The 27,615-nt window shown below is 45.6% G+C and overlaps 1 protein-coding gene across 1 annotated transcript in view; it reads right to left on the bottom strand.

The window, feature by feature from the left end:
* SSH3 (slingshot protein phosphatase 3) overlaps positions 1-27,615 on the bottom strand; it is a 158,696-nt gene that overhangs the window by 21,331 nt on the left and 109,750 nt on the right. Inside the window, exon 11 of the mRNA XM_073686147.1 lies at positions 7,548-7,694. Within this exon, the coding sequence (XP_073542248.1) occupies positions 7,548-7,694 (147 nt within the window). The remainder of the gene's footprint in view (positions 1-7,547; positions 7,695-27,615) is intronic.

Below are 27,615 nucleotides of genomic sequence, written 5' to 3'. Positions count from 1 at the left end.
GCACATGAGCAAAGTGAAGAGGGTGATATTTACTTCTACCCAGAAATCGATTAGAAGATAGTCTCGGTAAAAAGGTGGGATTGTCTGAGATTGGGTATGATAGGCCCTGTAGGTCAATTAGAGAGATCTTGTCTGGACGTAGGGATAGGATTGTACAGTATGTGCTGTAGGATTGTTGAGAGGGTTTAAGGACTGAGGGATGTGGGTTCCAGGGGAATGTAGTTAATGCCCTTGACATATAGTTTGTGCTATATGAACCCAAAGCTTCCCATGCTGATAGCGAAAATAATCGAGCATTCTGGCATGGACTGCCGCCATGTAGTATTTTCTACAATCCGGAAGACCGAGGCCTCCCATCTATTTAGACCTGACTAATATATCACCACGAATACGTGGACGACCAGTCGGCCAGATGAACTTACAAAAGCTACTACGTAGATGTTTCCAAAAATTTAAAGGGATTCTGGTTGGGATAGTTTGAAAAAGGTAAAGCAGTCTAAGTAAAATATTCATTTTTAATATATTTATTTGCCAAACCATGAGAAATCCTTCACAGTCCATGAATTTAGGTCCTTATGGATTTGGCCAAGTAAAGGTTTATAACTGAGGTCAAACATTTGAGAAAGATCACTATGTATGCGTATCCCTAAGTATTTTATACCTTGTGACGGCCAAGAAAAAGGAAAATTTGATTGGATGATAGCCTGAGTGGTAGTTGGCAAGGAAACATTGAGAGCCTGAGATTTTGAAATGTTTATTTTGAAATTGGACCATGTGCCAAAAAGATCCACTTCTGCCATGATAGATGGAATTGACGTATGTGGGCTTGTAATGTATAGAATGACATCATCCGCAAAGGCGGAGCATTTATATTCCATTTTCCCTATAGTGATACCTTTAATATCAGGGTTATCGCGAATAGAGGATAGCAAATGTTCAATCAGGAAGATGTACAGGAGAGGGGAGAGAGGGCACCCCTGTCTTGTACCATTAGAGATTGTGAATGATGGGGACAAAGTTCCATTTAGCTTTAATCTCGCTGAAGGATTACAATAGAGGGCCATTATTTTAGCTATAAGGAGTTCTCCTATATTGAGTTTTTTGAGGGAGTAATAAATCACTGACCATGATATTCTGACAAACGCTTTTTCAGCATCGAGTGAGTGTATTAAAAGAGGCATGTTTCTTGTTTGAGCGTAGTGAATGATATAAATAGTTTTTAGTGTGTTATCGCGGGCCTCTCTACTGACCAGGAACCCAACTTAATCCAAATGAATATGGTTAGAGAATAGGGACTGAAGTCTATTTGCCAATATTTTTGCATATATTTCTAAGTCGACATTCAGCAAAGAGATAGGTATGTAACTTGAGCGAAGGAGGGGGTCCCAACCAGATTTAGGGAGTATTGTGATATGGGAGTCACGCCAGATGTGGGAAAAACTTAGTGCAACGCAGAGGGAAAAGGGAAAGGGAGCCCAGACACTAGGGAAAGGGGGAAGTGGAGACCTCCTAGTCTGATCTGGCGTCACCCTGTCTCAACTAGCGTCCCTATAATGCCTCTTCAGCAATCGCTGCACGCGTGCCTCGCCTTACTCTCCCTGGCGTATGGCTACGGTTAGGGATGGGAGGAGATGAGCACTAGTCAACCTCAGCTAAACTCTATAGACAACAAGGGTAGACAAAACAGGGGGAAAACGGCTTAGTTTTAGATGAACTCTAAATAAGCACACGGCCTCAAACTCCCGAGAGGACGAAGTACTGCTCCTGATAAGCTTCACAAGTAGAAATGAGTATAACCTCTCAGACACACCAGGTATAAATACACCCAGGCCAGAGAGCTAATTAGCAAGAGAGAGGTAGCCGCTTGGTCCTAAAGACAGCCTCTTATCTAAGGAGCTGTCCGCAATGCCAAACGTAGAGATCTCCTGCAACCCACTGCAGGGCAACGGTCTGTCACCTCTGACACACCCGTGACAATGGGCCTCTGTAGTTTGGGGGGGAAATGGATTAATGTTGGAAGCATGGTTGAACCCTGCTAATTTAAGGGGGGAGAGAAGGGGAAGGAATGTCTTGTAAAATTTAACAGTAAACCCATCTGGTCCGGGACTTTTTCCGCTCGTCAATGATTGGACCGCCGAGGATAACTCAGAATCTGATAGATCTTTAGCATCCTTGATGGACGAACCTCTATCTTCAGAAAAAGGCGCAGCATTTTCAGGTGGGGTGTATTGTCCGGAGGGCCATTTACGTTATATAGGTTAGTATAATATTTATGAAATTGTGTGGAGATATCTTCTGTTGTATGTAAAATGTGAATATTTTGGGAATATGGTTTTGGGATTGTTGAGCTTTCAGTCCTCTAGCCAACATGCGACCACATTTGTTAATTCATAGAATTTGGTATGGTACGACAAACTTGAAGTGAAAGTCTATGGGCTAGATCTAATGATTTCTTAGCTTCTAGTCAAGCTGTTAATAATTCTCTGAGTGTTGCCGGGGCAAGAGCCGGTTTATGAGCAAGTTCTAGAGTCTCCACCTTACGAATGGCTAGTGTAATCTTTTCTGCTCTACCACGTTTCAGTCGAGAGCCATGTTTTATGAAGACGCCCCTTAGCACACACTTCAAAGCTTCCCATTTTATTGTGGGAGAGGTGGTGTCTGATTCATGGTCCCGCCCGAAATGCAACATGGTATCGGCCACATGGTGAGTGCAAACCGGATCCAGAAGTAGAGATTCGTTCAATTTCCATGTCCATCCTGACTTGGGAAGAGGTTTGGGTGTTTTTAATATAATTTTTTTAAAATCTTTTTTCTACTTTCACTTGTTAGTACCCCTAGGGAGCTTGACCCTGCAATCATTCAGTTACTTGTCTTATATATGAAAATATGAAATATAGTATATTATATAGGTTGTAGTTTCAATCATAGTACTCTATGAAGCCCAGCCACAGGCTGGTCGTCATATGCTTACCAGCATGGTAGGCAGGCGAGCCTTCATCAGATCCCCAGATGTCAAGGCAAACCATCAGCACCCCATGATCATTTCGCAGGTGGACAGATAAAAGATATCCGAGCAGTAATTGACATCAGCATTTAAAGGGTTAACAGCAGAGATCGGAGATTGCTCTGGCCACTGCTGTTATAGGCAGATACTGCCTGTGTAAAACAGTTGGCACCTGCCTTGTGTGGCATGGGCTTAGCTCCTTAGCCCGTGCCATACACCTGCTCTATGACGTAATGATATGTCAAGGGATGGGAAGGGATAAGTTCTTTTAGTCTCTCAACTGCTACTCTCGTAAGCAAGTGATCAGTGCAGCCAATCACTATGCTCAGCGGCTTTGTGTAGACCATATTGGCATGACTTCTGAACCTAGCGATTAGCTTGGCTGCAGCAATCATGTGTTGTAGTCGAGACGTCACAGCTGCAACCATGTCATCAAAGACTGGGGGCAAAAGACAGACAGTGCTGGCGAGGCAGTGGATAAGTAAAGCTGATTTTCTTATTTTTACCTAGCACAAAAAAAAACAAAAAAACAACTTTTAAGTTGGCTATACCGATTAGACAAAATTAGTTGAAACCCACAGATTTCAGAAGAATCTGATGATATAATGTTTATGGGCATATCAAGAATCACCCCTGGCAAAAAAAATACCTGTCAACATACGTGCAGTCAGTTATAAATCAGTAAAGAAGAAAACTAGCAAATGACATGGCCAGGATTAAGGGCAACCCTGCACAACCACTGATATGATACGGGTTGAGACAATCACTCTAGATCAGTGTTTCCCAAACTCCATTCCTCGCAGTCCCAACACGTCATGTTTTCAGTATTTCCTTAGTATTGTACAGGTGATGGAATGGTTATTAAAGCATCAGAGACTAAAACAGATTCTCTCACCTGTGCAATTCTAAGGAAATCCTGAAAACATGATGTTTTGGGGGCTGTGAGGACAAGTTTGGGAAACACTGCTCTAGATGTATCCAGCTTTGGACGTTGTATGTAGGCTTTTTGTCACAATGCAACCAACTTTCTTGGGATTCTCTCATCTATTTAATCTTTTCACCACGTCCTGAAAGGTCTTTCACTTTTTCATAAGTAGGAAACTAGTTGAGAGCATTTTGAACTGTTGAGTTAGGGTGCTAAAGTTTTGGAGACAACATTTTACCATTTAGGCTGCTTGTGCTTGGTGAGAACAACATTTCAGTCTGTTCAGACAGCTTGTTTTTTACAACAGTGAACAAGGAACAGAAAAGAGTGGCGGCCATACGCTCCCTTAGCCTATTGCCACCGCCCTTTTCTGTGCTCCATATCAGGTTTTACAAGTCGATTGGCGTCTCTGTGACGTCATCTGCCTTTTTTAAAACCCAGTTGGACATATCTCTTTGTATGAATGTTAAGACAATACTGCGTTCAGCTGCTGTTTGTTCAGACTCCGTTAATAGCCAGCTCTTCTGTTGCTACTATTTCCACTGACTTCTGTGATTCCGTAATTAACACCCATGACTCCACAAGAATAACTGTTTAGCCCATAATCTGCAGTAAGCAATATCAACTGACATTTAGAGACTAATCTCTACACTGCATTTATCTTTGCAAACTCCTGTGATTGATGCAAACCATTAAACTTTCTGGTTAACCCACCACTAGCTCTCTGCAAGTTAACCCATTGTTTGCCAAGAGGATCACAAACTGTTATTGAAAACTGTTCACATTAAGCTATTTCTGCCACCTATATCTATGTGCTGTTTCAGTCCTGTGGTTATCCTCTTCATCTGCCCTCGTGTTTTTGTGGCTTCCAGCTTGTGCTGCCTCTGCTATTTGTCTGCGGTCCAGCATAATGTCCAGGTCCTACTGTTCCATGTCCTTCCAGCCTGCTGTGCCAACACTCTGGATCCATGTGTCCACCCTGAGCTGCAGCCTCATGACTACCTCACTAGGCGGGTTTAACAGTAGAATCAGGCAAGTCTAATTTTTAATAATCACAGCTTAGTCTGATTTTGTCCTTTGTTTTAAACTGATCAAAAACCGCCATTAATCATATCCTGGCACTCTTTTTCATTTTGTACTTTTTTACCTGCCAAGTTACTTGACAGAAAAAAAATACTTTGCATATCACAAATATATACTTTTTTTACCAAGTCTATGAAAGGGGTATTCTGAGATACATGTTATTGCAATCTACCTTTCTCAATACAACATAAAATGTATGTCTCCTTTGGTTTTGATTAAAGGGTTATTTCCGTCTTTAGAAATCATCACCTATCCAAAGTATAATTTGATGATCTAAAGGGGTCTGAGCGCTAGTACCTTTACCAATCACAAGAACAGGGCTCTAATATGTCCCATCTATATGGTGTTGTAGCACAATCTATAATATAACCGGAGATGCGTCCCTCTGTCTAAAGCCTTTGTAGACTGCGCGACACGCCTGCGAAGTCTGGTTCCAGACAGAAGAACGCATTGATCTGTTACAGGTAAGAGGAGTGTGTATGGCGTCGGAGATTGCGGTATGTGTAGGCATTGAATGCATACCGCAATCTCCGGCGCCTTACTTACATACTTACCTGACCGGGAGGAGTGTTGCCGCGGCGCCTGTTCGCTCCGGAGGCTAGAGGAGGAGTGAGTCGTCTGAATTGGCACATGCGCATAGTGCTATCCGGCGCCTTTTTACTGAAGAAACATTTGCCGTGTCTCTTCAGCAAAATGGTGCCGGACAGCGCGGTATGGGCACGCACGTACTTCGGCGCCACACTCCTCCCCCAGCCTACGGCTGAACGGGACACAGATCTGGAGCACAGGGAAGAAAGGTGAGTATAAGTGTTTATTTTTTTGTATGTGTGTGCAGCGTGATAGTGATGAGGGGTACCATACATACCAAGACCAGGGGGTGAGGGGACCATGCATACCAGGATTGGGGGGTGAAGGGTGCCATACATATCAGGATTGGGGGATGAGGGGACCATGCATATCAGGATTGGGGGTGAAGGGTGCCATACATATCAGGATTGGGTGGTGAAGGGTGCCATACATATCAGGATTGGGGGATGAGGGGACCATGCATATCAGGATTGGGGGGGTGAGGGGGCCATGCATACCAGGATTGGGGGTGAGGGGACCATGCATACCAGGATTGGGGGGTGAAGGGACCATGCATACCAGGATTGGGGGGTGAAGGGACCATGCATACCAGCATTGGGGCTGAGGGGTGCCATGCATACCAGGATAGAGATGAGGGGGTACCATGCATACCAGGATTGGGGGGTGAGGGGACCATGCATACTAGGATAGGGATGAGGGGGTACCATGCATACCAGGATTGGGGAGTGAGGAGACCATGCATACCAGGATTGGGGAGTGAGGAGACCATGCATACCAGGATTGGGGGGTGAGGGGACCATGCATACCAGGATTGGGGGTGAGGGGAGCCATGCATACGAGGATTGGGAGTGAGGGGCCCATGCATACCAGGATTGGGGGATGAGGGGTGCCATATATACCAGGATAGGAATGAGGGGGTACCATGCATACCAGGATTGGGGTGTGTGGGGTGCCATACATACCAGCATTGGGGATGAGGGGTGCCACGCATGCCAGGATAGGGATGAGGAGGCACTATGCATGCCAGGATTGGGGGGTGAGGGGACCAGGCATACCAGGATTGGGGAGTGAGGAGACCATGCATACCAGATTGTGGGTGAGGGATGCCATGCATACCAGGATTGGGGGTGAGGGGTGCCATGCATACTCGGATTGGGGGTGAGGGGTGCCATGCATACAAGGGATGAGGGGTGCCATGCATACCAGGATAGGGATGAGGGGTGCCATGCATACCAGGATAGGGATGAGGGGTGCCATGCATACCAGGATAGGGATGAGGGGTGCCATGCATACCAGGATAGGGATGAGGGATGCCATGCATACCAGGATAAGGATGAGGGATGCCATGCATACCAGGATAGGATGGGGCAGCACATAACAGGATGGGGGAACAGGATTGGCTAGCAAAAACACCAGGATAGGGGCAGCACAAATATCAGGATGGGGGAAGCACAAATACCAGGATTGGGGCAGCACAAATACCAGGATGGGGGCACAGGATAGGGACAGCACATAGCAGGAGCGGGGCAGCACATACCAGCAAAGGAGAACATATACCAATAAAATTGCTCGCCACCCGGTCGTAGAACGGGTTCAATAGCTAGTTCTTTATAAGACTGCCGGAGAAGGAGTATAGCACTTGGCTTTTTCCGGCAGTCCCATAGAAAGTGAATGGAGTGGCGGGGTGCATATGCCAGGCCACCATTCGGATTTCAGAGAATGTAAGTTATCACTTATCCAATGGATAGATGAGGACTTCTAAAGATGGGAATAATCCTTACAGTTTCTTTGTCAATAGTTATAACTATCCATGTAGCACCTACTTTTCAAAATGAACTCCCATTCCCAATCACATCATCTGCAGATCTATGGCAGGCATATTGGGTATACTTTGTTTAAGCGATAGGAATCAACTGGCCTTGGATTGTACCTACAGCTTCATCCTACCTGGCACTGGAGATGAAACGGTGTGTCTCCTTCCAATGTTGCAGCAGGTTTGTGCTCTCTTCATCCAAGACACGAATGTTTAAATAACTAAATGTCTCAGGAAAGAAGTTATCAATTTCACGGGTGACATTTAGTATGTGTGAGACCCTGAGGAGAAAAAATAAAAAGATAGGAGTATGTTAACACAAGATACCATTTTATCAGGTACAATGCTTTTAAAAAGAATTAGCCCCTCCTTAAAACTTCTTCTATTTTGCTTATTTGCCACATTTATATATGGCCACACCCCTAGAAGTTAAGGGATTTTGTGTCCCATCTGACACAAGGAGCTCAAAACCACATTCAAGAACTTTATTAACCCTTCAGGTGTTTCACAGGAATTTTTGGAATGTGGAAGAAAAAAAATGAACATTTAACTTTTTTCACAAAAATGTTACTCTAGACCCAAATTTTTTATTTCCGCAACTGTAACAGGAAAAATTGGACCCCAAAATTTGTTGTGCAATTTCCCCTGAGCACACCAATACCCTATATGTGTGGTAAAACCACTGTTTGGGCGCACGGCAGGGTTCGGAAGGGAAGGCGCGCCATTTGACTTTTTGAATGTAAAATTTGCTTGAATAATTAGCGGACGCCATGTCGCGTTTGGAGAGTCCCTGATGTGCCTTAACAGTGGAAAACCCCCACAAATGACCCCATTTTGGAAAATACACCCCTCAAAGATTTTATCAAGGGATATAGTTTACATTTTGAACCCAGAGGTACGACACAGAATTTGATAACATTAGGTCATCATATTGAATAAGTTGTCATTAGTCTTGAGTGCTCGCTACTTGAGTTTGCATCAGGTACTCGGGTATGCACAAGGTATCGGAGGGGCTCGATTGACATGCTCGAGTCCCCGCCCCTCATGTTTCACGGTTATTAGACACCCAAAAAAACAAACATTCGGTATAACACTCACAAAACATATGGGGCGGCAACTCGAGCATGTCAATCGAGCACCAGCAATACTCGGTGCATACCCGATGCAAACTGAAGTAGCGAGCAATTGAACTCAACACTAGTCGCGATATCGCCATCATTTTTTTTCTTTACATTTTAAAAAATCCCAACCCCAACACAACCCTAACCCTAAAGTTTATTTTTTACGCCATTCCTCGTACGGTATAAGTGATTAGACTACTTTATTCCTCGGGTCGGTGCGATTACAGCGATACCAGATTCATATCAGGTTTTTATGTTTGGAAGCTGTCACACACTAAAAGACGCTTTTTCTTTTTTGCAAAGGCTAGTTTTTTAAATCATTTTTACATATTTTGGCCGACAGAGTCATGTGATGGCTTGTTTTTTGCGGGACGAGTTGACGCTTTTATTGGTACCATTTTCAGGCAAATGACATATTTCAATCGCTTTCTATTCCGATTTTTGGGAGGTAAAATAAACAAAAACTAACAATTCAAGAATTGTTTTTTTTTATGCCGTTCCGCGTGTGGTAAAATTGATAAGGCAGCATTACTTTTTGGGTCAGTACATTTACAGCGATACTACATTTATATCTATGTTTTGGCGCATTTACACAATTAAAACTATTTTATAGAAAAAATAAATTTTTTGTATCGCTTTATTTTGAGAGCTATAACTTTTATTTTTAGCTGTATGGCAGCTTGCATTTTGCAGGACAAGATGACGTTTTCAGTGGTACCATTTTTATTTACATTCGTCGTTTTGATCGCGTTTTATTCCATTTTTTGCTTGGTGATGATGAAGCATCGTTTTTTGCTTAGTTTTTATATATATACTAGATGGTGGCCCGATTCCAATGCATCGGGTATTCTAGAATAGGTATGTGCCGACGGGGCGCAATTAGCAGAGCGGTGTTTAAATTCTGCGCCAAAATCGCTGATTGGTCGCGTTCGGCAACCGCGACCAATCAGTAAAGCGATGTTTAAATTTGGCGGCAATATTGGTGATTGGTCGCGGGCGGCGGCCGCGACCAATCAGCGTACCGTGTTAGTGAGGACTGGAGAGCGTGTTTAAATTTGGCACCAAAATCGCTGATCAGTCACGACCAATCAGCAGAGCGGTGTTTAAATTTGGCGCCAATACTGCTGATTGGTCGAGGCCGGCGGCCGCGATCAATCAGCGATTTTGGCGCAAAATTTAAACAACGCTCTGCTGATTGGTCGCGGCCGTCAGCCGCGACTAATCAGCGACTTTGGGGCCAAATTTAAACCCCGCTCTGCATCGCTCTGCTGATTAGTCGCGGTCGCCGGCCTCGACCAATCAGCAGAGCGGTGTTTAAATTTGGCGCCAAAATCGCTGATTGGTCACGGGCGGCGGCCGCGACCAATCAGCGAACCGTGTTAGTGAGGAATGGAGAGCGTGTTTAAATGTGGCACCAAAATCGCTGATTAGTCGCGGCCGGCGACCAATCAGCAGAGCGTTGTTTAAATTTGGCGCCAATCTCGCTGATTGTTCGCGGCTGACGGCCGCGACCAATCAGCAGAGTGGGGTATAAATTTTGCGCCAATACTGCTGATTGATCTCGGCCAGCGACCGCGATCAATCAGCAGAGCGTTGTTTAAATTTGGCGCCAAGCTCGCTGATTGGTCGCGGCTGGCGTCCGCGACCAATTAGCACAGCAGTGTTTAAATGTCGCGGCAAGATCGGTGATTGGTCGCGGCCGCTATTTAAATGTGGCGCCCAAATCGGTGATTGGTCGCGGGCAGCGGCCCCGACCAATCAGCACAGCAGTGTTTAAATGTGGCGCTAAGATCTGTGATTGGTCGCGGTTGCTATTTAAATGTGGCGCCCAAATCGGTGATTGGTCGCGGGCAGCGGCCCCGACCAATCAGCAGAGCGGTGTTTAACTTTAGCGCCAAGATCACTGATTGGTCTCGTGCGGAGAGCACGACCAATCAGCGAATCATATTGGTGAGGAGCGGGGAGCGGAATCGTATTAGTGAGGACTGGGGAGCGCCGCTGCCTGTGCGGATACTTCCACTCCGAGAAGCCGGGAGATGAGCGACTGCTCGCAGCAGAAGTATCCCGACCCGCAGCGCCGCTCCCCGGTCCTCCCTTCACACCCTAGCCGCTGATGTCCCCACAGTATCCGCATAGTGTTACAAAGGTCCGGACATTTGTGTGAAAAATCGCTGATTGGTCGCTGGCGCTGCCCGCGACCAATCACCGATTTGGGCGCCAAATTTAAAGATCGGCCGCGACCAATCACCGATCTTGGCTCCACATTTAAACACTGCTGTGCTGATTGGTCGCGGCCGATATTTGAATTTGGCGTTCAAATCGGTGATTGGTCGCGGGCAGCGCCCCCGACCAATCAGCGATTTTTAACACAAATGTCTGGACCGTTGTAACACCATGCGGATACTGTGGGGACATCAGCGGCTAGGGTGTGAAGGGAGGACCGGGGAGCGGCGCTGCGAGTCCGGATACTTCTGCTGCGAGCAGTCGCTCATCTCCCGGCTTCTCGGAGTGGAAGTAGCCACACAGGCAGCGGCGCTCCCCGGTCCTCACTAATACGATTCCGCTCCCCGCTCACCAATACGATTCGCTGATTGGTCGCGCTCTCCGCACGCAACCAATCAGTGATCTTGGCGCTAAAGTTAAACACCGCTGTGCTGATTGGTCGCCGACGCTGTGCGCGACCAATCACCGATTTGGGCGGCACATTTAAATAGCGTCCGCGACCAATCAGTACAGCGGTGTTTAAATGTGGAGCCAAGATCATGGATTGGTCGCGGCCGATATTTAAATTTGGTGCCCAAATCGGTGATTGGTCGGGGGCAGCGTCGGCGACCAATCAGCACAATAGTGTTTAAGTTTTGCGCTAAGATCAGTGATTGGTCGGGTCCGAAGACCGCGACCAATCATCGAATCGTCTTGGTGAGGACCGGGGAGCTGCGCTGCCTGTGTGGATACTTCTGCTGCGAGAACCCGGGACATAGCGGGCGCTCGCAGCAGAAGTATCCCGACCCGCAGCGCCGCTCCCCGGTCCTCCCTTCCGCATGGAGGTCAGCGGCGCCGGCGGTCCTTCCGCTGCTACCGGCCGGGAGATGAGCGCCTCGCGCCGCTCATCTCCCGGCTGCATCTCCGTCCCGCAGATGGGTCCGGCGGTCGGGTTCCTTCTGCTGTTGCCGGCCGGGAGATGAGCGCCTCGCGCCGGTCATCTCCCGGCTGCATCGCCGCTCAGCTCCGTCCCGCAGATGAGCCGCTAACGGCCGCCATCTTTTTTTAGAAATCCCGCTGCCGGACCAATGAGCGACGCGGGATTTCCTGGACAGACAGACACACAGACAGACAGACGGGATAAGACGATTATATATATTTTATAATAATATTTATTTATGAGCACAGTATATTATATATATATATATATATATATATATATATATATATATATTTATATTTTTTTACAAATTATTTTTTTCACACTTTCTTTTATTTTTATACTTTGTCCCACTATGGGACTTTCACTTTTTTCAGGCTGATCGCTTGTACAGAATAGAGATGCAGCAGCATCTCTATGCTATACAGCCTGTCAGCCCTGCATGCAGAAGTTACTTTGATCGTGCACTGCGCATGATCAAAGTAAGTTCCTGATGCCTGGTGACCTGGATGTGGTCATGGCGACATCCGGGTCACCATGGCAACGATCAAGACCCCGGGCACACAGCGCTGACACCCGGCGGCGATGGTGTCCGCACAGCATCTGTGCAGCCGTGATCACCCGGGTGTAATACATATACCAATAGGACCAGGGCGCAGATACGTATTATTATGCCCGATGTCAGAAAGGGGTTAAGGAATTTAAGGTTTAACATATATTTTGGCTTTGTGACAGAGTCACTGGTGTTATATACGAGGGGAGGTATGTGTCACTCCGGCTGCTAGCCTGTGTGAACTGAAGCCTACAAACTTTCTGCCAGTATGTCATATGCTGGGGTTTACATCACTTAAAGGGTGTGTTTTTTTGTGAATGCCAAAGAGGGTGGGAAGCCATTCACACTACCTCCCCTCAGGGTGTGGCTGAGCAAGCTTAAATGCTCAATCTTGATTTTTTTTCTGTGTGTTTTTTCTGGAGAGACAAGCCTCCAAGCTGTGTAACTTCAGCTCAGAGAGGAGTTGAAGGTGCTGCTAAGTGGTGCAGGCGAACCTATACACATATGGACTGTTACCATTTGTCTTTTGTTTTACCTTTATGCCAGCAAGGCTTTGTTTATTTCTGCTGAAGTCTGCAGTGCTTTATGCGGACATAATAAACCTGCAGATGAAAACTTTCCTGGGTCTACTTCCGAATACAGCCGAGTGAGTCATCTTGCCACAGTTGGTGTGAGAGTGCGAGCAAGATTCCAGGAACACGTGTACCTGCCACAGGGATCAGTGGATGTCCTGGGTAAAGGCCGCCAGCCAGCCAGAAATATTCGGCAGCATGGAGGAGTTCCTCATCAAGCACTTGCTTCAGAGCCAAGAACAGCAACATCAACAGCACTTGCAGAGCCAACAGAACATGCAGCAGCACCGGGAGCTTCTACACCAGCAACAAGAGCAGCAGTTGCAAAGCCAGCAATCACAGCAAGAGACCAATACAGACCAATAATGCAGCAGATCCAACAGCAGCAACAGCAGATGGACCTCCTAGCTGGGGAGATCCGCAGCAGGGAGGCCGCCCTTCCCCCAAGTCCAGATGATGTGTCATACGTCCGGAAGGCGGTAAGACATGCATTGGACCCCAGGGGATGATGTTGAGGCATTTCTGACTGTGTTCGAAAAAGTGGCAGAGCGGGAAAGACTGCCGCCGGAGCAGTGGGCGGAGGTGCTGGCCCTCTATTTAACGTGTGAACCCCAAAAGGCCTACTATGACCTGGCTGTACAGGATGCACAGGAGTATGCCAAATTAAAGACCGAGATATTGGCACAATCAGGAGTGACTATCTGTCGAGCACAAAGGGTCCACCACTGGGAGTATGCTGGCGACAATCCTCCTCGCTCGCAGATGTTTGACTTGCCACATCTAGTCCAGAAGTGGCTGCAGTCTTCCTCTCCTGCCCAGATGGTTGAACGTGTGGAGATGGACAGGTTCATCCATTCCCTACCCAGGCCGGTGCAGGCCTGGGTTACCCAGGGCGACCCTCGCAACGCGGACAACCTCGTGGGCCTGCTAGAGAGGTACCAAGTGGTCGAAAAATCCCTTGGGAAACCGGACATACAGTGCCTACAAGTAGTATTCAACCCCCTGCAGATTTAGCTGGTTGACACATGCGGAATTAACTTGGCATTGTGACATTTGTACTGTAGATCAGCCTGGAAGTGGGTAATGCACAGCAGCAAATTTTGTTTTTGTTTTTTTTTGTTTTTTAAAACGTAAAAAGTTAATTCAGAGTGTCATTTATTATTCAACCCCTCAAACCACAAGAATTCTGTTTGGTCCCCCTAAAGTATTAAGAAGTAGTTCAGGCACCAAGAATAATGAGCTTCACATGTGTGGATTAAAGATCTCTTTTGCCAGCCTTTCTGACTATTTAAGACCCTCCCCAAACTTGTGAACAGCACTCAGACATGGTCAACATGGGAAAGACAAAGGAGCGTTCCAAGGCCATCAGAGACAAGATCGTGGAGGGTCACAAGGCTGGCAAGGGGTACAAAACCCTTTCCAAGGAGTTGGGCCTACCTGTCTCCACTGTTGGGAGCATCATCCGTAAGTGGAAGGCTTATGGAACTACTGTTAGCCTTCCACGTCCAGGACAGCCTTTGAAAGTGTCCTCCCGTGCCGAGGCCAGGCTTGTCCGAAGAGTCAAGGCTAACCCAAGGACAACAAGGAAGGAGCTCCGGGAAGATCTCATGGCAGTGGGGACATTGGTTTCAGTCAATACCATAAGTAACGTACTCCACCGCAATGGTCTCCGTTCCAGACGAGCCCGTAAGGTACCTTTACTTTCAAAGCGTCATATCAAGGCTCGTCTACAGTTTGCTCATGATCACTTGGAGGACTCTGAGACAGACTGGTTCAAGGTTCTATGGTCTGATGAGACCAAGATCGAGATCTTTGGTGCCAACCACACACGTGACGTTTGGAGACTGGATGGCACTGCATACGACCCCAAGAATACCATCCCTACAGTCAAGCATGGTGGTGGCAGCATCATGCTGTGGGGCTGTTTCTCTGCCAAGGGGCCTGGCCATCTGGTCCGCATCCATGGGAAGATGGATAGCACGGCCTACCTGGAGATTTTGGCCAAGAACTTCCGCTCCTCCATCAAGGATCTTAAGATGGGTCGTAATTTCATCTTCCAACAAGACAATGACCCAAAGCACACAGCCAAGAAAACCAAGGCCTGGTTCAATAGGGAAAAAGTCAAGGTGTTGGAGTGGCCTAGTCAGTCTCCTGACCTTAACCCAATTGAAAACTTGTGGAAGGAGCTCAAGAATAAAGTCCACATGAGACACCCAAAGAACCTAGATAACTTGGAGAAGATCTGCATGGAGGAGTGGGCCAAGATAACTCCACAGACCTGTGCCGGCCTGATCAGGTCTTATAAAAGACGATTATTAGCTGTAATTGCAAACAAGGGTTATTCCACAAAATATTAAACATAGGGGTTGTATAATAATTGACCCACACTTTTATGTTTAAAATTGAATAAAATTCAACTGAGCAACATAACTTTTCGGTTTGTAAGATTTATGCTTCTGTTCATAAAACCTACTCTCGTTTGCAGTTTGAAGGCTCTAACTTATTTGCATCTTATCAAACCAGCTAAATCTGCAGGGGGTTGAATACTACTTGTAGGCACTGTAGTCAATTCCCCATACTGGAGTACCCAAAGAGGGGCGGGCTCACCACGTAAGGGGTCTAGAGTCACAAAAACGGGGGTCGTCCCAATCCCACTGAGGGCCCTGCAAAGACTGCTGTAAGGAATATGGTATGTTGGCGGTGTCAAAATCCTGGACACATAACCGCCTGGTGTCATATGTCCCCTGCACAAATGGACTGCATCCTACGACGCCGTTGTTCCGATTATGCCTATCTGGCCTGTAGCGTGGATGTCAACCTGGTGAGGGGCCGCAGGCGTGTGCCGTGTCCATTAATGGGGTGATGGTGCTTGGACTGTTGAACTCAGGGAGTCTGATGACCCTAATCAGTGCCACCCTTCCCCACCAGTTGATCCCTGCCAATAGTGTGGGTGTTCGGTGCTTACATGGGGACGCCAAGGACTACCCTGTGGCCAAAGTGACAGTGGGAACAGACTGTGGTGCCCAATCCCACGAGGTCGGGGTGGTCAAGGACCTGATACATCCTGTCATATTGGGGCGCGATTTTCCTTTGTTCTGGGACTTGTGGAGGAAAGGAACCTGACTGAGTTGCATTGACAAAATCCAGGGTCCTAGGGAAATACCCCCATCGACATCAAGAGGGGATGAGCTCCCATTGTGTGTTCTTGCCGGCGACAAGGACGAGACTGTGACTGAGGAGGATGACCTCCCTGAGTTAGAGGTGCCCGGAGAGAACTTGGAGTCTGCTTAAGTTCGGGACTTGACCTTGAAGGGGGCGTGGGACAATGTTACTGTCTGTAATGGGGTTGCTCAAGATCCGGGGGCAGACACCAGGTACCCACACTTCACAGTTCAGGGGGAGTTATTTTAACGGGTGACCAAACCAAGGGGTGATGAGATAGTGGAGAAGCTGTTAGTTCCAGGGGCATACCGACGGAGGGTATTAGATATGGCCCATTCACATGTTCTGGGGGGACACCTAGGGGTTGAGAAGACTCCAGAGAGGATATTTAGGAGGTTTTATTGGCCAGGGTGTTACCGGGAGATCCTAAATTATTGTAGGTCCTGCCCCACCTGGAATGGAGATTTTGTAACGACTACCACAAGATGAATGATGAACTCATCGAGAGGCTTGGACCTGCGAGGTATATTACCACCCTCGACTTGACAAAGGGCTACTGGCAGATCCCCATGTCCCAGAGGGCCAAGGAGAAAACAGCTTTCTCGACACCTGATGGGTGCTTCCAGTACACTCGAATGCCTTTCGGACGGCAGGGGGCCCCAGCCACCTTCCAGAGGGCCATTGATTGAATCCTCGGCCCACATAAGAAGTATGTGGTGAGTTCCCCTTCAATGGACGTCTTCAAACAGAGGCTGGACAGATATCTGTCTGAGATGATTTAGTGAATCCTGCTTTGAGCAGGGGGTTGGACCAGATGACCCAGGAGGTCCCCTCCAACTCTACCATTCTATGATTCTATGATATGCTGCAGGCTGACTTGATGACACTGTCGTCTTTAGCCCAGACTGGGCTAATCATCTGCCAAAGGTACAGGCGATTCTGGATGCTCTGAGGACGGCGGGATTTACTACAAATCCGAAAGAATGTGCTATTGGAAAGGAGGAGGCTAAGTATTTAGGCTATGTCATCGGGAGATGTGAAATTAAGCCACAGGTCAACAAAATCAAGGCAATTCAGAACTGCCCGCAACCGCTCTCCAAGAAGCAGGTGAGCGCGTTTCTTGGAATCGAGGGATATTACCGGCGGTTTATCCCAAATTTTGCCATGATTGCTGCACCACTGACGGACCTTCTGAAAGGCACCAAATCAATGATGGTGAAATGGTCAGTTGAAACTGAGATGGCATTCCAGCAGCTGAAGCTGGCATTGTGTAAGCAGCTGTCCTGGTCGCACCAGACTTTACTAAAGAATTTTTGCTCCAGACAGACGCCTCAGAAGTTGGACTAGGAGCTGTGCTGTTGCAGGAGATAAATGGGGAAGAGCATCCCATCCTGTATATGAGCCGGAAGCTCTTGTCCTGCGAGAAAAATTATACCATTGCGGAGAAAGAATGCTTCGCCATAAAATGGGCATAGACACGCTAAGATATTACCTACTTGGCCGAAAGTTTAAATTGGTGTCAGACCATGCCCTTTTGAGATGGTTGAGGGAAAAGAAGGGTAAGAATGCCCGGGTAACTAGGTGGTTCTTAGGTCTCCAAGACTTTAATTTTCACGTGGAGCACAGACCAGGGAAGTTACACACTAATGCTGATGACCTCTCCAGAATTCCCTGCTTGGTGTCTGAAGGTGCCCAAACCCCTGCTTTGGGCAGAGGGGGGCGATATGTGATAGAGTCACTGGTGTTATATACGAGGGGAGGTATGTGTCACTCCGGCTGCTAGCCGGTGTGAATTGAAACCTACAAACTTTCTGCCAGCATGTTATAAGCTGGGGGTTAACGCACTTAAAAGGGTGTGTTTTTTTGTGAGTGGCAAAGAGGGTGGGAAGCCATTCACACTACCTCCCCTCAGGGTATGGCTGAGCAAGTTTAAATGCTCAGTCCTGTTTTTTTTTTCTGTGTGTTGTGTCTGGAGAGACAAGTCTCCAGGCTGTGTATCTTCAGCTCAGAGAGGAGTTGAAGGTGCTGCAAAGTGGTGCAGGTGTACCTATACACATATGGACTGTGTTACCATTTGTCTTTTGTTTTACCTTTATGCCAGGAAGGCAGAGTTTATTTCTGCTGAAGTCTGCAGTGCTTTATGCTGACATAATAAACCTGCAGACGAAACCGTTTCTGTGTCTACTTCCAACTGCAGCCGAGTGAGTCGTCTTGCCATAGCTTTTTTTCACTTGCGTTTCTTTCCTCCTTGTTTTCATGTGTGTTCCTTTGTGGATTAGCTACCTTCAGTCTGAATCTACAATGTGCACATTCCAATTTCCAATAAGAACAAGAAAAATCATTGCATGAACGGGTGTGTCCAAATTCTTGACTGATACTGTATTTGTGGAGGACTTTTGACCCAATCTTCGTCAGAGAATTGTTTTCATTTGGATATGTTGGAAAGTTTTTGAGAATGAACTGCCCATTTAGTGTCTTGTCATGGTCTCTCAAACACTTCAAACATTAATTTTGTTTGTTGTGTGCCATTCAGAAGTAGACCTGCTTGTGCACTTTAAATAATCGTTGTGCTGCAAGCACAGCAGACCGCTGTGCTTAACCTTTAGTTCCTGATAAGACAGACAGATATGAATCAGAAAATTCTGAAAGAGCATAAGTCAATCAATTATGACAAGTTGTCTTGAGCCCTTAGAAGCAAAGCAACCCCACAATAGCCAGCACCATATTTGATTAGTATGATGTTCTTTTGGTGGAATGCAGTGTTAGCTATATGCCAGATGTAATAGGACCCATGTCTTCACATTTTAGTAGTTAGCCCACATAATGTTATCAAAAAACTCTTGTGGGCATCTAAATTTTTTTTATTAGCTGTGAAATGAACATTTGTTATTTTAGGTTCCTTTGGTCAGCAGTGGTTTATCCTTTGCATCTTTTCCATGGTTTCTATTTTTTGAGTGTCTTTCTTGCTGTGGACTCGTGTACATTGATCTTAACTGAGTCAAGTGAGGCCTGCAGTTTTAAGATGTTCGTCTAAGTTCTTTTGTGACCTACTGGATGAGTTTAAATTTATACAAGATTCAAGAAACACTTGTTGTGTATCCACTGGGAATGTAAGCCTATGAATGTGATGCACACCCATAAATTGCATAAAATCATAAGTTTTAATAATTGTTGATACAACAAATGACAAAATCAGAAAGGGAAAACATTCCTCCAAAATAATAAAATTACATGATGTAGGGGTAAGAATAATCAATAACATACACCATGGAGAACATAAGAAAATTATATTAAATGAGAGGTGCAGTCAGTATAAGATAAATATTTCAAGTGAATTATAAAATACGTCAAATTTGTTAAGATGCTGCACAACAGTTTCAAACCTTATAGTAAGAATATCATAGACTCTCAGTGAAAAATGGCCAATAAGTAATAAAGCCAAATATGCACACACATGCAATGTACGTATATATTGGACGTATCAAATGGTCAGCAGAGATAGTGAGATCACAGTGTTACAAGTCCGCAGGCATCTCTAAAGTAGGATGCAAAAATGGCCATAAAGTGTATCTTTTCTACAATAATGAATGATCACTGAGAATATACGGTATGTCAAGGCCAATTAAACACCAAATAATATAGCCAATATACACTGCTCAAAAAAATAAAGGAAACACTCAAATAACACATCCTAGATCTGAATGAATGAAATATTCTCATTGAATACTTTGTTCTGTACAAAGTTGAATGTGCTGACAACAAAATCACACAAAAATCATCAATGGAAATCAAATTTATTAACCAATGGAGGCCTGGATTTGGAGTCACCCCCAAAATTAAAGTGGAAAAACACACTACAGGCTGATCCAACTTTGATGTAATGTCCTTAAAACAAGTCAAAATGAGGCTCAGTATTGTGTGTGGCGTCCATGTGCCTGTATTACCTCCCTACAACGCCTGGGCATGCTCCTGATGAGGTTGCGGATGGGCTGTGGTGCAACATGACGTTGGTGGATGGAGTGAGACATGATGTCCCAGATGTGCTCAATCGGATTCAGGTCTGGAGAACGGGCGGGCCAGTCCATAGCTTCAATGCCTTCATCTTGCAGGAACTGCTGACACACTCCCGCCACATGAGGTCTGGCATTGTCCTGCATTAGGAGGAACCCAGGGCCATCCGCACCAGCATATGGTCTCACAAGGGGTCTGAGGATCTCATCTCGGTACCTAATGGCAGTCCGGCTACCTCTGGCGAGCACATGGAGGGCTGTGCGGCCCTCCAAAGAAATGCCACCCCACACCATTACTGACCCACTGCCAAACCGGTCATGCTGAAGGATGTTATAGGCAGCAGATCGCTCTCCATGGCGTCTCCAGACTCTGTCACGTCTGTCACATGTGCTCAGTGTGAACCTGCTTTCATCTGTGAAGAGCACAGGGCTCCAGTGGTGACTTTGCCAATCCTGGTGTTCTGTGGCAAATGCCAAGCGTCCTGCATGGTGTTGGGCTGTGAGCACTACCCCCATCTGTGGACGTCGGGCCCTCAAACCACCCTCATGGAGTCAGTTTCTAACCGTTTGTGCAGACACATGCACATTTGTGGCCTGCTGGAGGTCATTTTGCAGGGCTCCGGCAGTGCTCCTCCTGTTCCTCCTTGCACAAAGGAGGAGGTAACGGTCCTGCTGCTGGGTTGTTGCCCTCCTATGGCTCCCTCCACATCTCCTGGTATCTGCTCCATGCTCTGGACACTGTGCTGACAGACACAGCTACCCTTCTTGCCACAGCTCGCACTGATGTGCCACCCTGGATGAACTGCACTACCTGAGCAACTTCTGTGGGTTGTACTGTAGACACCGCCTCATGCTACTGTATCTCTAGGGGTGAGAGCAATGGCAAAATGAAAAAGTGACCAAAACAACAGCCAAAAAGGATGAGAACAGAGAAATGGTCTGTGGTCACCACCTGCAGAACCACTGCTTTATAGGGGGTATCTTGCTAATTGCCTATCATTTCTACCAGTTGTCTATTCCATTTACACAACAGCAGGAGAAATTGATTCACAATCAGTGTTGCTTCATAACGGGACAGGTAGATTTCACAGAAGTGTTATTGACTTGGAGTTACATTGTGTTGTTTAAGTGTTCCTTTTATTTTTTTGAGCAGTATATATGAAGTGACAAGTGCCATGGGAAGTTACAAATTGTGGAATAAAAGAATAAAGTATTCATGTGCATATATACCTAGTGATAAATGTAAATAGGTAAAAAACAAGCATGCATATCCACAAGAGTAAAAATAAGGCTGATAGATCGATACAGACCCCACAAACAATGTAATATGCCCAGAGTTGTCATATGCCCTGGAAGAGTTGTCAAGGCTCTCCTGGTGAAATTTTGGTAGGATGGCTACTCCTGGGAAGGTTAAACACAATTCCAAGTTTCCTCCATTTGTGGATTCTAGCTGCGATTGTGGTTTGTTCTAGTCGAAACGCCTTGGCAATGACATTGTAATTCTTCCTAAACTGGCAGATTTCAATGACTTGAGAGCTAATCTGAATATTAAACTCTTTAGAACGTTGCATTGTGAGCTGCTTTTTTGAGACATCCTAGCCTGCCTCACATTGCCTCTGTAAGTTCTACTTCGGTGATGTTTAGTGTCATCAGGTCTGGCAGTAATTATGGCTGTGTGGGGTTAATGAAAATGAACTAAATTGTCAACTGAATTTGGGTAACTGGTTGATTTAGCAGCAAAGGGGGCAATTACCTTTTCACATAGGTTAGGAAGGACTGACCAGCATTTTTCCTGCAATAACATTCTAAGTTAAAAACAGCATTTTGTATTTACTTGGGTTACACTTGTCTAATATTAAGCCCTTGTCGACTAACACTGCACTGTCAAGTACTTCCTGCAACCTGCTGTACATGTATAAAGTGGGGATGGAGAAAGCTCAGGTTCTGAACCTTCTACATCATCAGCGGGTATCAGCAGTAAATGACAGCTGACGCTCTGGTTCAATAGCCACAGTCACTAACCGCCTTAGAAGCAGTGTTCAATAGTAACTGAGACAGCTAGGTGATTGACGGTAGTGGAGGTGCTTCAGTACCTCACTGCTTTACATTCAACATGAACCCAGGGTGCTGATGCTTGCTATAACAGCCAAAAGCCAACCAATGGCAGCAGGATTTAAAAGGCTGTATATTGGCTTAAATAAGACATGTTGTCACGGGTGTGTCAGAAGTGACAGTCAGTTGGTTGCAGGAGATCTCTTCGTTTGGCATTACAGACACCTTCTTAGAGGCAGTCTCTCTAGGTCCCAGTGGCTACCTTCCTCATGCTAATTAGCACTCTGGCCTGGATGTATAAATACCTGCTGTCTGCTAGAGGGAAGTGCTTGTGATACATTACCCCTTGTGAAGGCTTGGAACAAGTGCATTACTTCTTCCTCTCTGGAGCTATGAGGACGGGTGTTCATCTCTCTGAAGTCGACTAAAAGCTAAGCTATCTTCCCTTGTTTGTTACCCCTTGTTGTCTTAAGTTGTCAGTGGGGATTGACTAGCGCTCATCCCCCTCCCTTCCCTAGCCAGGGAAGACAGGGCGAGGTTCGCGTGTGCCAATTGGTGAAGAACCAATATAGAGACGTTAGTGGAGACAGGGTGATATTAGATCAGCCTAGGAGGTCTCCACTCCCCCCTTTCCCTGGGGGAATGGGAAGAGTCTGAGCTCCCTTTCCCTCTTCCCTTTGTGTTGCACTAGTCTTTCCCACACCTTGCGTGACACATGTATAATACGCTGCAATAAAGTGTTTAGGGAACCTCAAAAAAAAGTATTCAAAAAAGGTACTCCGAGTGGAACTAAAAACTGTAATGGTAAGACGTAGTACAACTACACTTACATTTGACCATCTTTAAAACATGCACACATTCTTTTTAACTAATGCTAGCTATAGAGATTCTGGTTTGGCTTTTTTCTTAATTCATGTGATAAGGCTCATAAAAAGGTCAATATTGACTTTTTGGATTGAAACTTCCAATAGGAGGCACTAGAGCCCTCTTCTTCTCTTAAGAGGCAATTTACATATTTATTTTCCCAGAGGAGCATTGCATGGCCTATAAGTCTACTTAAACTGGCATTTCAGTTACCCCTAAGACTTAAATGTTATGAGTGTGTCATCTGAGTGATGCATATTTTTAACATTCTAATGGGACCCAAAATAAACAGATGAAAATCGTATTAAAAACACGGATTTATTTTCTTGTATGAAAAAATGGACATGTGAATGAGGCCTTATAGTAGATCAATACATTGAAGGGATGTATTCTGGAACCCACTTGAGAGTATTCTAGGGATTCATGCTCTTAGGTAGGCATTAGGTAGCATTCACACAAGCACTGGGTTCTTGTGTCAAAACAATGTGACATTTATTTCCACAGATTGCCCAGTATCAAATCAAAACCATGAACATAAATCCTTAGCCTTACCCAGACGCTAACTAAACAATACAGGCCCTGGCTACTTCAGACACTGCTGAGCTAGTCCCAGTTTGGTCCCACAAAACAGCTATTGTCCATAGCAACCAGTGATATTTGCAGTTTAGTGCACGTAGCCTGTGCAGCCTCTTCTCCAGTTCCAATACAGTCCACTCTGGTCAGCTTCCACCAGCTGAATAAGGTGAACACCTAACCTGGCTATATACAGAGTGAGCCTGGTTAAAATAATCAGAACCTCTAGAGCTAGGATTTAACCCTAGCCTAACTGGCTTTGCTACAGTATGTTCAGTTTGTTAAAGTGGACTCTTTAAAATTCACATGAAAAAAACACCCTTTGTGTATTCGTTTCTGAAAAACATCTTAAGGGTAAAAATGCCCAATAAACTTCTTCCTAAAATCCTTGAGAGGTTTAGTTTCTTTTCTTATTTTATCTACGAGTGTGTGCAATTGTGGGGACTAAGCTGCATAATCACTAAATGAGGCATACAATGTACTCCTGATAAGGGCCACATGCAGTCTGTTTCTAAAGCTATGAAGCCTAGCAGTGGCTTACAGTGACAAATGAATTTCCTGATCTTTGTTGTTTCCATAACATGTTGATGTCTATGGACTTCTACTACCTCCGTACCACTGGGGCTCTGCAATTCCAATATGGTGCCCAAGAACCTTTCCAACAAAATCAAATTGTGAGTTACTCTTCCTCATATTACCCCTTGTGAAAATGAAAAATGTTGATCTAAAACCACATTTATTTGGAAATAATCCATTCCACCAGAACCGGTTTTCCAAAAGCCAAATAATACTCCTTTCCTTTTGACCCTTGCTGTAAGCCAAAATAGTTTACGATCGTATATGGGACATTGCCTACATAGGAGAAATTATGTAACAAATTGTGGCTTTTTAATTACCTCTTGTGAACATAGAAAAAGTTTTGGCAACTAATGACATTAGAAAAAAATATATAAATGTTTCTCAGACTGTTATCACAGGGTATTTGCTTCTTTTGTTTTTATCTTGGGTTCAGTCAGTTACATGGCCACAATGTGAATGCACACTTATGCACTGCACTTAGGCTATGTGCCCACGATGCGGATTTAATGCATTTCCACCGCGAAAATAGAATCAGACTTACTGGTAATTCGCTTTCTAATAACCCTCCATGACAGCACCAAAGGAGGATGTCACCCCACCCTAATAGGGACAGGAAACAAAAAGAGGTCAAATAGCCCCTCCCTCATCCTCCCTCCGGTATTTTATAAAGGACCACACAAGTATGGATGCTTCAAATTATATTTATTCTTATTCAAATTAGATGATTTTTTGGCTAACCAAGCCTGGGAAGGAATTACCAGTGCGGTCGTGGAGGGTTATTAGAAACCGAATTACCGGTAAATCTAATTCTATTTTCTCCAATAACTCCCCACAACAGCACCAAAGGAGGAGTACCAAACACTCATGTTTAGGGAGGGACAATGGCCTGAAGCACTTTCTGCCCAAAGGCCAAGTCTTTAATGGACATTAAATTAAGTTTGTAATGCTTGGTGAAGATATGGACCGAGGAACATGTAGCTGCTCTACATATCTGCTCGAGGGAAGCGCTAGCCTTTTCTGCCCAGGAGACGGACATGGCTCTAGTAGAGTGTGCTTTCAGTTTTTCTGGTGGTGAGAGATTTTGGATCTGATATGATTCCACAATTGCTTTCTTGATCCAAGTAGTGATGGTAACCTTTGAGACTTTCTTTCCTCTGTTCTGACTAGATGGCTGAATAAAGAGGTTCTGATCCTTCCTCCAGGCCTCTGTCTTTTGGAGGTAGTGAAGAACAACCCGTCTCACGTCCAAAGTATGGAATTCTTCTTCCCTTTTATTTTTTGGGTCCTGACAGAAGGAAGGCAGAATTATCTCCCTGTGATCTATGAAAGTCTGAGACCACCTTTGGCAAGAAAGATGGGTCCAGTTGTAAAATAATCCTATCATCCAGGATTCTCAAATATGGGTCATTCACTGAGAAGGCCTGGATTTCTCCCACTCTCCTGGCAGTGGTAATCGCTACTAGAAAAGTAGTTTTCCAGGCTAATTTATCCAGCTCTATTGAGGCCAAAGGTTCAAACGGTGGTAGTGTCAGACCTTTAAGGACGATATTAAGATCCCAGCAGGGAAAGTGGTTGATTATTCTGGGACGCAGACGAGTAGCTGCTGTCATGAACCTTTTTACCCATCGGTGTTCGGCTAGGCTCTGGTCAAAATAGGTACTCAGCGCCGCGATCTGTACCTTGAGGGTGCTGGGTCTAAGGCCTTTCTCCAGCCCCTCTTGTAGAAAATCCAAGATCTGGGTCATGTCAGGATGCCGAAGATCTGGTATATTCGGTTTATACCATGTTAGGAAGGTCTTCCATATCTTGCTGTATATGGAGTTTGTGATTTGTTTCCTACTTTTTTGTAGGGTATGAATTACTCGGTCTGAGAGTCCCTTGGCTTTCAGGATTGTGAACTCAGAAGCCAGGCCGCTAGATGGAGGTTCTTTGGATCTGGATGGAGTATTGGACCCTGATGGAGAAAGTTTTTGATTTCTGGCAGAATGAGGGGTCCTTCTATGCTTAGACTGTTTAGTGCACAGAACCAGCTCCTTTTGGACCAAAGTGGGTCTATCAAGATTATCTTGACCTCCTCGGTCCTTACTTTCTGTAAGGTCTTGGGTAGCAATGGAATTGGGGGAAAAGCGTAAGCTAGATGGAAACGCCATGGGTGAGCGAATGCATCTATCCCCAGGCATACGTCGTCTGGATCTAGGGAAAAGTATTTTTCTGCCTTGGTGTTCTGACGTCTTGCAAAGAGGTCCACCTCCGGACAACCCCATTGTCTGGTCAGCATGTGGAAAATGTCTGAGTCCAGCTCCCATTCCCCTGGATGGATTTTCCTTCTACTCAGAAAATCAGACTGGATGTTGTCTGAGCCTTTTATGTGCAGACCTGATAAGGAACGAAGATGTCCTTCTGCCCAGAAGAATATTCTTGCTGAGATACTTTTTAGATTCTCGTACCTTGTACTCCCTTGATGGGACAGGTGAGCTACGGTAGTCATGTTGTCTGAATAGACTTTTACATGTTTGCCCGTAATGATTGGAGCCGATATTTTGAGTGCCTCCTCCACTGCCTTTAACTTGCGGAAGTTGGAGGATCTCCTGCAGGTCTCTTCTGTCCAGACTCCTTGGAAGGGGGTTTGAGCAACGACGGCTCCCCATCCCGTCTTGCTGGCGTCTACCGTGACTATTATCAGAGGGAACTGAGACCATGGAACCCCTGTTCTTAGGTTTCTTGGGCTGAGCCACCATGACAGGGATGTCTTCACATAATGAGGGATCATGATTTTTCTGTTTAGGGAGTCTGGGGATCCATCCCACTGTGCGAGAATATGGGTTTGCAATACCCTGGTGTGAGCCTGAGCCCAGGCTACGGATTGAATGCAAGCTGTCATGGAGCCAAGGGCTGACATGGCAAATCTTAGGGACACCCTGTTCAGGGTCTTCAGATTCGATATCTTGGATCTCAAAAGTATCTGTCTGTCCTTTGGTAGGAAGGAGGTTTGTCTGGCAGAGTCTAGTAGAACACCCAGGAATGTTTTTTCTGTGGCAGGGACCAGGTCTGACTTTTGATGATTTATCAGCCACCCTAGAGTGGTCAGGATCTGCATTGTTCTTTGCAAATGTTTAGGGAGTGATGCCACCGAAGGACCTACTAGTAAGAAGTCGTCGAGGTAGGGAATGATGCAGTTTTTCTCCTTTCTGATAGAAGCCACTACCTCTGACATAATTTTGGTAAATATTCTTGGTGCTGAGGATATCCCGAACGGCAATACGTTGAATTGAAAATGTAACGTTTGATCCTCTTGAACCACCGCAAACCTTAGAAATTTTCGGTGTGTTGGATGTATAGGGACGTGATAGTATGCGTCCTGTAAGTCGATGGTTGCTATCACATATCCCTGTCCTATCAAGGGAACTGCTGATCTGATGGACTCCATTTTGAATCTTCGGTAGATGATGTATTGGTTTAAGGGTTTCAGATTTATTATTATTCTGTAAGTGCCGTTTGGTTTTCTTATCATAAACAGGCATGAATAGTGGCCTGTGTGTCTTTCGGTTTTTGGGACTGAAGAAATAGCCCCCAA

Source organism: Phyllobates terribilis, unplaced genomic scaffold, assembly GCF_046119375.1.
Source record: "Phyllobates terribilis strain yellow unplaced genomic scaffold, ASM4611937v1 Scaffold_5__5_contigs__length_657084704, whole genome shotgun sequence".
NCBI classification, from domain to species: Eukaryota; Metazoa; Chordata; class Amphibia; order Anura; family Dendrobatidae; genus Phyllobates; species Phyllobates terribilis.
Note: the sequence above shows the minus strand (reverse complement) of the source record. Positions and strands in the feature narration are given on the sequence as shown.